Source organism: Phaseolus vulgaris, chromosome 2 (genome assembly GCF_051622355.1).
Source record: "Phaseolus vulgaris cultivar YP4 chromosome 2, ASM5162235v1, whole genome shotgun sequence".
Classification (NCBI taxonomy): domain Eukaryota; kingdom Viridiplantae; phylum Streptophyta; class Magnoliopsida; order Fabales; family Fabaceae; genus Phaseolus; species Phaseolus vulgaris.
Window position 1 is genome coordinate 31,551,752 of NC_143499.1, and position 11,033 is coordinate 31,562,784.

The 11,033-nt window shown below is 32.5% G+C and overlaps 1 protein-coding gene across 1 annotated transcript; it reads right to left on the reverse strand.

Annotated features, from left to right (window-relative positions):
- Positions 1–3,370: 3,370 nt before the first annotated feature.
- LOC137811453 (uncharacterized) lies at positions 3,371–9,820 on the reverse strand. Its single transcript, XM_068613218.2, has 16 exons — positions 9,287–9,820; positions 9,075–9,196; positions 8,546–8,634; positions 8,431–8,466; positions 8,234–8,327; positions 7,735–7,777; positions 7,471–7,571; positions 6,789–6,853; positions 5,968–6,464; positions 5,811–5,898; positions 5,570–5,704; positions 4,735–5,303; positions 4,455–4,593; positions 4,247–4,315; positions 4,012–4,161; positions 3,371–3,864 (listed from the first exon to the last, which is right to left on the reverse strand). Exons 1-16 carry the CDS (start codon positions 9,493–9,495, stop codon positions 3,751–3,753), a joined length of 2,520 nt encoding a protein of 839 aa, XP_068469319.2. The 5' UTR covers positions 9,496–9,820; the 3' UTR covers positions 3,371–3,750.
- Positions 9,821–11,033: the final 1,213 nt, after the last annotated feature.

Sequence of the window (11,033 nt, forward strand, 5' to 3'; positions counted from 1 at the left end):
AAAGCAACAACATTAAAGTTTATAGATGATTTTAGTCTTTATCAAGTTAGGTGTGCTGGTGCAGGGGAGTAAGAGTATCAGTTTTGAAGGTGTAGGTACATGCATCTTTGGAGTATTTGTGGTGTGGTCAAGTGTCAAGGTAAGCTTGCTGGTCTACAAAGATCAAAGTGGAATGTTGTTATGGAGGGTATGCAATGGAAAGTTGTAACCTGAATCTGGTATGATGTGCTGTTATGAATGTTGTTATGTTGCTTTGTAGGATTGTATGCTGGAGTGGAATACCGATTGGGAACACAGGAGCCTCGGTTGTGAACAACCATGGACTATTTGGTAAAGGTTTGGAGTGTTGGAGATGGTTGTAGATGGACATGGAGCAGCTGAAGTTAAAGGAATTTGACTTCTTTTAGCTTTTGAGATGTAAAATCTGCCTTAAGGATCCTTACATTGGGTTTGTTCGGGCTAAAGATCCAATTCTTGAGCTGTTTTCCTTAATGGAGTCTGCAGTTGTTCAATCTCCATAGTAGCTAACTCTCTGTTCCCTCAGTTGCAATGTCTTTATGATGAATTACGATGGCAAATGCGTCAATTATCTACCTCTTGCAGATATGAAATATGGTCCCTGCACGCCATCACAACTTTCATAGCTTGTTGAAGCATGTTAAGGTTTTTCTAAGGCGTCAATGTCGTGAAGGCCTCTGTCTTTGGTGTTATATGGGGCGGTGCTTTGGTGTTGTCAAGGGGAGTCTCGGTGGTCAGTGTGGTTAAGTTGATATATATATATATATATATATATATATATATATATATATATATATATATATATAGTCCTGGTTTTTCTTTGCAGGATCGGTGGGTTTGGTGCCTCTTGTGGCTGTTTTTCTCTCTTTTAGGTACCTTCTAGGCTATGACTCCCCTTTGGTTTTCAAGGAAGGATTGATGGTAGGTTAGTTTTCTAGTGCTGTTACAGTTTGGTCATGTTAAAATCCTTTAGAGTTGAGGGGATTCATGATGCTCAATTGCTAAAGGTGTTTTAAAGAGCTACACAGAAGGCCTTGATGCTTGGAATAAGAAGGAAGGTTAAGAAATCATAGGTATGCGGTTTGGGTTCGTTTTGGTGCTTGATGCTAGTTGTTGCAGTACTTATTAGATAAGTTTATAATTGTGTGGCAGTGTCTGTCTCTTGTAAGCATCATTTTATTTGTTTTAGGAATATGTGGAGCAATGTGATGCATCCCAGTGGTGCTCTTTGAAGTTATTGGGGTACAAGATAGGAATTGTGGGTAAGTTTGCTGCTGTCCATACTGGAAGAAGCTGATAAAGATGGATCATATTGGCTTAACAACCTTTATCTTGGTTTTCATTTAGCTAGAGCCAAAGTTTCTTTTAGCTTGAGCCAATGTAACCCCTTGTGATGTCTGTATATCTTGGAGGGTTACATTGGTGGTGTCGAGTCATGTATAAGGGTTGAGATACCCCTAAAGTATCCCTTTTAATTTATTTATTCATTGTCGATAAAAAAAATAATTTGTTGCAATTTATTTGTTAATTTGGTGACTCATTAAACAATCATTTTCCATATAAATAACCAATGCAAGTTTTTATTAGTTTCAACTTAAATTCTAATTCAATTAATTTTAAATTAATCTAAATTAGAATAGTTTTAAGTGTTTATTCTAATAACGGACAACAAATAATGTCCTTTTTAAAAATGTCCTTTTTAAAAATGTCTAAGGAAAGAGTAAGAGTAATGAAAACCATGTGAGTGATACTTTTTATAAAAACTTACTAATTTCTTCTTGTTGTAATTGATGAAGACGTGGAGAACCTTATTTGATGTCATTCTCAATTTCCTTAATTGAATATTATGTCACTTTTTATGAATTTAATAAAAAAAAATAGACATGAAGTATGGTGGTGGTAATAGTAGGAGAGTAGCTAATTGGTGATTAGTTATAATTGTTGTTGAAATTATTATGTTCTTAATATATGTGTTGTTGTTAGGGGTGTTTATTTAATTGTGGTAGTGTTGTTTGGAATGAAATGTAAAAGTTGTGGTGCTTGTAGTGAAGGAAAGTTCAAAAATTTGGATTTGTTTGTCATGTTATTATTTTTAACCATTGTTTGGTCATCTAACTTAATTCTTTTGGTTCTAATAATAATAACTTCATTGTTTTCCTTGACATTTTTACTAAATAGAAAAGTTTTTGTTAAGGCCATTATGTTGTTTAAGTTCATTGTCCAACAAAAGATAAGACTTTTGGCTTCTTTAACATATTTTTTTTACATTATTTAGACGTCTAACATACTGTTTTGGTTCCAATATCAAAGGTCACAAATTGAATGACATGACCAAGTTTTAATGTTATTGGTAATGATTTATTGTGTTTTTACCTATTAATTAAACAAAAATTCATTCTTCAATATTTTACAACTACAATTTTTTTAAAATTAAATATTACAACTTTTAATTTCACATACATTTTTTTTTCACATTCTGCGTCAAAAAAACTATTACACAATGTATAAAATATTAACTTTATTCATTTAATCATAATTAATCCATTCATTTATCAACTCCAAATTTTAACCAATTATAATTTTTATTTTTAATATTTTCTAAGTAATTTGTAAAATTTTACATTTAAAATAAACCTACATAATTATTTGTAAATATATTGATTTTTCTTAAAAAAATCTTCATTTTTTTCTTCCAATTATTTACTTCTTAAATTTTTTGAAAGTTATTCTTTTTACCTTATTTTTAAATAAATTTTACTTAATTTACTTTTATAAAGTTCTATTACTTACTTCTTTTTCCTAAAATAATACCACAGTAGATTAATTTTCTCAATTTCATTTTTTTAAAATTTATATTTATACACTTTTATTCGGATATTTTTTTTTCTCAAATTAAATAATTTAAAACCATTAATATTTTATTTATTTATTTCATAATTTTTCCTCTCTCAATATTTTAAAAATGAAAAAAAAAACAGAAATTCCAGCTCGGAATTTGGGTTGGTTTTTTTCCTTTTCTTTTGAACTTTTTATGTTTCTGCACATACATTTAGAATTCTTTAGACTGATGTAGTTTCTTTTAACTTTACCATTACTTTACCTTTTTTCCATTTGTTTTCATTGATATGATTAGATTGATAAAGTACTATCTATAGAATAAATCAATCTATGCTTTTACAAATATTTATTGTTCAAAATCACGAGTCCTCGTACCAAATTGAAACTAGTAATCGGTAATTTAATGCTAACCCTTCAGAAAATTTCAATCAAAGTCCCAAAACACTTGTCTAAAATCAAAAGGTGAAGAATAATATTGCAGTGAGACTTTGAATAGAAACCGATACAGTTCAAATTAATAGAAAATCTCAAAATGAAACTATAATATTGAATAACTGAACTGTTTTTTTATCTATTGTACATAAAAGCAACTTCAACCATTGTTATGATAATAATGCCACTAAACAAAGCTTGTTTTCTTTCATTGACCCAAAACAAAATGTGAGAGCACTATTCTATAGCTTCACAATCAACTACAACAATATTCGCATTATACAGTTATAAATGAAGAGATTAGATACTAGTTGAAATTATACACAAGTGGAGGGGGTTATCATTGGCAAACTCCTCCTTGATAAAAATTGTTCTCCTCATACTTGAGTTCATAGAACAAGAGACTTACAAGATCAACTAGAAGGGATGCAACTACGATTTCTTTCTTCCCTCAGAAAACTTTCACAGGAAGTAAGATAATTGCTCTTTCTTCCTTGAACCTCCTTCCCCGTACATTTCATTCCACTGCTTTAACTCACTCATTCCAGCCCCCTCAGCTGCGTAGCTTGCGGAAACCTGTGTTCCAAGATGATGGTCAAATGAAGCAATCTTATCATGTCGCTACATTAATTCAAATAAGCAACGAAGCCAGGCATATGTGACGACGAAAGTCAAGGTATATGATGATAAAAAAAATCCTAAATGGTGATAGAGGGGTCTTACCTGACTCCTAGCCTCTTTGAAGTCTTTAATGTTCAAAGGTCTAAGGGAAATTACTCTTTCCTGTTGAACTTCCTCTTTTCCTTCCGAAGCATCTTGGGTAGCTTCTTGGACATTGTTATTCTGTTCTTCAACACCTTTCTGCCTTTTCTCCTGCAGGAAACCAATGTGAAATCGGCATGGTAATCATATAAGGCCACGATTATGCACAGAACTTTCAAAGATATTGCCAAGTTACCAGCATTTTTAGTCTCTCTTGTTTGATTAACTCTCTAACAGGTCTGTAAGCAGCGGTTGTGCACAAGTTCTACATTTAACAATAAGCGAGAGTGAAAAATGTGGTCAGGCACTTTTGAGCATCAAAAGCTCAAAATAGTAAAAAAGCATTTTCGGGTTGTAACACGATAGTCACATATGTAGTGAAATAGTTAGAAAATGGCATAAACCTTGAGATCGCTTCCGCTGTATCCTTCTGTCATAGTTGCGAGTTCCTTAAAATCAAGTTTCTCGTCCACCTTTTCTTTCCCCAAAAGAGTCCTCAAAATTTTTTCCCTGTTCTCCGGGCATGGCATCCCCACCATTATTCTGTTAACAAAAGATGAGCATTATAGTAAGTACAAATGATAAAATAAAGTATTACTGAATTTCAGAGTATTCAAATTGTCACAAACATGTATATGCCATCAGTGCCCAGAACAAAAGTAAGTCAAGAACTAGTAGACATACCTCCTTTCAAATCTCCTAATTATTGCTTCATCTAGGTCAAACGGCCTATTGGTGGCAGCAAGAACAAGGATGCGCTCCCCTGGATTTGTCATTAGTCCATCCCAAAGTGTCATAAACTCATTCTTTATTTTCCGCATGGCTTCATGCTCTCCAACTCTGGTACGTTGTCCCAGCATACTATCAACCTCATCAACAAATATAATAGTTGGGGAGACCTTGGCTGCTAGTGTGAACAAAGCTCGAACATTCTTCTCATCTTCACCAAACCATTTAGAGGTGACGGTAGACATGGACACATTAATGAAACTTGCTCCAGCTTCGTTTGCAATGGCCTTTGCCAGCATTGTCTTCCCTGTGCCAGGAGGTCCAAAAAGCAGTATTCCTTTACAAGGCTTTAGAAGGCCTCCCCGGAAAAGGTCTGGCCTTCGAAGAGGAAGCATAACTAGTTCTTGAAGCGATTCTTTGGTCTCATCTAAGGCACCAACATCAGAGAATTTTACACCAATCTCGTTTGCAGGTATTACCTCAGGCCTTATTCGCTTCTCAAACTCATTGTCAGGGGCAACTTCCTGCATGTGATGTCAATGGATGTTTAAAATTATATAATTTACAGAAACAATAAAAACGGAGAGTCAACGGAACAGAATAAAAAGGATTCATAACCTAACTGCAAATACTACCTACCCTAGCGCTCCATTTTAACATTTGGAATTATGTTATGAGAAATGATATTTGACAGCCATTATAAGGGGAGAGGTTGCTATGATTGTATGTACTACTTGTAGGCATGATTTATAACTATTATATTTTTATCAAAACAAAGGAGGAATCTTACAACTTTTGGTGCAGGAGCTGTATTTTCACCGTCAGTTTTTCCCACTAAAGTTGATATATCTGATTCAGCCTTTATTTCAGGAGCAGGATTTTCTGACGTTGTTTCTGGCTTGACAACAACTCCTTCTTCTCTCGGCTTTATACAAAATGACACAGAAAGAGAAAGAAAATAATATACCTGTATTAGTACTTGTTAAGCATTATTCACAATTTAACGCACATTCATGTCATGCAGAGCAAACCTCAGTCGTAACTGCTTGGGCTTCTAATTTCAATGTATCTCTTGTGCTGAATTTCCCCTCCTGGAATATACCCAATGCATGGGACAAACTGTTTCACAAACAATAAGTAAGTACATTAAAATTAGATAGTAGATGAAGTTAAAGTTGCTTGTCTGACCTGCTGCAAGGAATGACTAGTTTGCCATTTTGGTATTCAGGATCTTTGTTATTCATTAAATGATAAGAAATTGCTGAAACGACGATCTCTTCTATATTGTTACTGAAAGCCATTGTATCTGCCACACAGATGGAACCCAGGTCATCACAATAAAGATCATTGGCTGCAAGAACTTCCATGATATGGTTCCTATTATCCTGAGTCTGTATTGTCTTCATGTCCTCTTCAAATTGAGACTTCCAGCTGACGATATAAGATTCATCTTCTGGGGGGCTCAGTTCTATGTTGTAGGGGAAAACGGAAGAAAGTCTCTCATCCATTTCTTTGTAGTCACTACCAGAACTCAAAACTCGCGAACCAAGAATCAAAATTCGTCCTTGTAGTTTATTCAACATTATCTGGAATAGGTTATATACCCGTCGTGATCTATGCAACAACTTGTCAACATCCCGCAAATATAGAACAATGGGATAGGTTTTTGATACATAAACTAGAACCTGCAAGTGAAATTTTCACCTATCAAATCAATGCTCGTATAAAGCCTCATTCAAATCGATAATATATATGAGAAATGATATATTGACATCCTTGTCCAGTACACAATGTATAATAGTGGAGTAAGGTGAGCAATGTATCATTTTTATATATAAGAAAAACTAAATATTTTATTCTTACAACTCATTCTTTTTCTATCTCTTCCTCTCCATCACGTCACTCTTATTTCAGGCTTCGTCACTCTTCTCTTATCCCTCTTTTAATTGTATAAAAAAGTAATAGAATACACGGGCTGGAATATAATCTATCAATAAAAATAAGATTACCTTGTAAAGAGTTTGTACAAGAAGCTTTTCATCAAAAGGCCAGTTGGTTATGTTCTTCTGAGGGGCTAAAGGTAGATTGGAAGATAGAAGGAATCAGTAGAGAACATGACCAAGTAAAAATGGCAACAGTGTGATTGAGAAGTATGACTTAATTTCATTGTATTATGCTAAGTTTTAATAAACTTCTTCATCAAGTACTTATAGGAAAAAAAAAATTATGCATATAAAAGGTATTATGTGTCAAAAAAAATTTGTAAATTAAAATCAGCTTATATACTTTAATATGTTTAGAAGTTTACGTATTTAAATTTCTCAATTACGAAAGAATTTTACTTTATTTTACCTTCTTAATTCATTCTCTTTTTCCTCTACAAACAATTTTGAAAGGTGTATCCAAACTGGCTCTAGTTTTCACTATAAAGATGTATCTAACTATTGTACTAAGCCAGCCCTATAAATAAATTGTGACACTATATTATAAAGTATTACTTTGATGTATGTATTTGTAGTTAATTCATGAAAACATGATAACATCGTATCCTTCTTTTTTTCCCTCAAATTCATTCTGTTGGCATTCTTAAATCAGGTTCTCTTTACAAATCTAAACTCCAGCGGATGGTAACAAGTAATCATGTAAACCAATAGTTATAACTAATGTATTTAAAGGTGTTCTTGAATCAACCTGAGTTTGTAGGATTGCTTTGCAAAGAAAGGTTACTGATATTTGCAGAGGCAGACGCATTTCTACGAATCTTAGGAGGATTATTGAATCCTTCAGATTCCCTGCAAAAGAAAACGGGTAACAATTCCGATATAGGATAAATAAACTAGCAGGGAAATATATATATATATATATATATATATATATATATATATATATATATATATATATATATATATATATATATATTCCCATGGTCAATTGATAAACATAAATTCTTCTTACATTGACTGAAGGTCCAGTCCACTGAGTTCTCTGTGGATTTTCCCTTCAAATAAAAAAGCTCTTGGTTAGAGATATAGTTTTTCTTAGTTTTTAAAAAATGTGCATCAGATGGAATGCTGATATCTAGAAATAACCAATAGCTCTCAAAACTTGACAACACGAGAAACAACCTCAACTAAAGCTACTTGCACCCCTTCTAACTCATCTAAAGCCTGAATTTCTGTGGCATGTTTCATCAACAAGAAAGTATCAAAGTTTACTTTTCTCCTGATAAAACGTTAAAAACTTATTCTTGAAACCCGAGCAAGGCTGAAAAATCGTGCATCAAAGACTAATCAAGCATTTGGCTACTATGTTGTGCGTGTTTGAAACCAAATTGTAACACACCTCTCTACTATCTCTCAACATCTACCAGAAGCAACAAGAAGTTAGATGTGTGTCCAAACAGTCTAAAAGTAAGTTCTCCACCCTAGATAAAAATATTTCCATCAATCTTTACCTTTAGACTCTTCCTTTTGTGGAAAGATTGAAAATGATTCAAATAGGTCGGATAACCGCTCCAAAGTTGTCTCTGAGGTAGACCTTTTGAAAGACTTCAATCAGAAACAAAGGAAAATGAATTAAAGTCCAATACTGATTCAAAAAAGCATTGCATCTTCATCTATAAAAGCAATAAATGATAAAGCAAAATCTTACAGATTGTTTGTTGGCAGAACCGTATCTATTCTGAATCTGCAGAGATGACAAACTAACCATTGTTAACATAATTAACTTGCGAAAGTATTGAATTACAGAAACTTCTCATCTTCACCTTCAATGAAAAGTCAGTGAGATCTAACAGAAGCAATTTCGCCTCAAAGTAGTGCGCTAAAGCCTTGGCAAGCACTTGTTGATAAAGCTCTGCAAGACATTAAGGGGGGAAATTTTAATTCCCTTTATGGTGACAGTATAAACATTAAACTTATGAATCCATTATCAAGAAACTTATTCAACACTCAACACACATGGACACAAATACAAAATTACTTATAATCTCTAAAATATAAAATATAGGATACGTAACATAAATCTATATTATATAATTATAAATTATATAAATTAATAATAAAAATTTATGTATATAAACATGTTTTAATTTTTTTTATAGAAAGATAAATTTAAATTTTAAAAAAATTAATATATTTTTTTTTTTAAAATTGTGTTAGAATAGTGCAGAAATTCATAAATATTTTTTACTTCAATACTTCAACGATTCTTATGATAAAAGTATCGGTCTTCAACACAAAGATGCTATTTAAAGTGAATGTCCAAGCCTCAAGAAACAACATTTTCCAACCAACCTGCTGGTCCTGAAAGCATGATAGTCCGGCTTGCAGGAGCAAGATTCCGTGTAAACTTAGAAACCTCCGCATGCTTCAAATGGACGTATGCAGCATTTGTTAGCATCACCCTTGTCTGCTCTCTGTCATCACGTATAGAATTGGAACGTAAATAAGAATACAAGATTACATTTACAATTTGAAGACGAAGGTTTGTAATGAGAAGGAATTACCTAAGATAAAAGGGGAATTGATCAAAAGTAACCTTGCTTTCTCTACCATCCACGACTAGTCGTAGCATTTCGTGCTCGAGGTTCTCCGGAGTAACGCCGTTTGAGGATGAATTTGCGTTAAATCCCCATTGTCCAGAGGACAATCCAATCCCCACTCCTACGCCCACCCCAACACTCAGCGCCGATAACAAAATGTTTTTCTGTTCCATCTTTCCTTCTACACAATCATTACCATCAATTGTTCATATATCTTCTGTTTCTATCGTACAATAACCAACACTGTTCAAGTTCTTATGGTTTTTCTATTTTGAAAAAACGTAACCGCAAAACACAATGGGTGAGTCCCCAACATGGTGAAAAAAAATAAGGATGAAGAAGAAAGAGAAACGGGGAAAGTTGTTTTTTAAGGGAAAGAGTGTGCGTTTGTGAATGCGAGGGTATTTGTGTGGACTGCGAAATGAACGGATCTGAAAAGAGAGGGAAAGTTTGGCTATTCATTCCTTTCTCACTTTTCTTTCTATTGTTGTCTCGCATATCTCCATTCTGTTGCGTGTAACCGTTTTAACGCTCTCTCAAACTTCTCTTCCTATTTTCTTTTTCCTCTCTTCTCACTTCTATATTTCGAAATAAAGGGATACTACATATACACATTATTTCTGCATTTTTACATTGCTATTGTTGAAATCGATATCCTGTTCCAAATTATTTTATTATATATTGATGTATATATTAATTTTAATTTACTATTCATACATTACAAAGATAAATAGGAAGTTAAAAAATAAAATAAAAATGAATAAGTGGCCTAGATAAAAAAAAAAGACTAAGTTGAACATTTTAAATTGAGATTGGATTAAAATTCACATGAAAATGTGCTGCTAAATACATCACTTAGCCTTTTCCTTACTGGCACAAAATTTTAAGTAAGTAATTATTTCTTCCTTCTACATCCCTATACTGATATAGATATGAAGCACCAACTAAGAAAAAGAAAAATTGTAACTTACTTATTTTATGGATGTTGAGGTGTTTCTTCCTCGACCCTAAGTGAATTTATAAAATTAAACTCAGAGTTTTCTCTGCAATTTTATGGACATTGTTGAGAGCAAGCAGTGATGGTGAGATTCTTTTCATGATTTTGGTTTGTTTTTAGTGGATGATTTTAAGCAGTAATTTGATGATAATTGGATGTATTTGAAAATGTAGTTCATCAAAGAAGAAGGTAAGTCTCGTTTTTTCATTTTATTCTGAAATTAATAATTCATAATATTTACAAAAATGATAAATCTAAAATGAAATGGGAAAATATATGTAGAATAGTTTGTAACCATTTTGAAATACTATTTTTAAAATATATTTTATTAATTATGGATTTATCATTCCGAAAGTCAAAAATATGTTCTAAAAATATTTCCTCTAAATTTTTTTATTCTGAAAACTACTTTTACTTATCGAACACCTCCTATTTCAGAACCACTAAAAACTGACAAGAATAAGTTATGTATTTTAAAAAACTAAAAACTGACAAGAATAAGTTATGTATTTTAAAAGATATAGGGTTGGAGTAAGAAACATTTTATTTTATTTTATTTTTCCCTTCTCCATAGTTCTCTCCAGCAACAAAAAAATATATTAAGGGAAATGAAAATGAGTAGTTTGAGTGCAAAATCAAACAGCAGTTGGTTTTGAATTTTATTACCAGACGTTATTTAATTGTATATACTTTCAAAGACTTTTCTTCGTATAT

What these genes read in the sequence shown, in the direction of transcription:
- LOC137811453 (XM_068613218.2), bottom strand. Translation starts at nt 9,495, where the DNA reads ATGGAACAGAAAAACATTTTGTTATCGGCGCTGAGTGTTGGGGTGGGC. An exon ending in CATGCTTTCAGGACCAGCAG is followed by an intron (nt 8,635 to 9,074) that starts GTTGGTTGGAAA and finishes AATGTCTTGCAG; the next exon opens with AGCTTTATCAACAAGTGCTT. An exon ending in TTGTACAAACTCTTTACAAG is followed by an intron (nt 6,465 to 6,788) that starts GTAATCTTATTT and finishes TTTCACTTGCAG; the next exon opens with GTTCTAGTTTATGTATCAAA.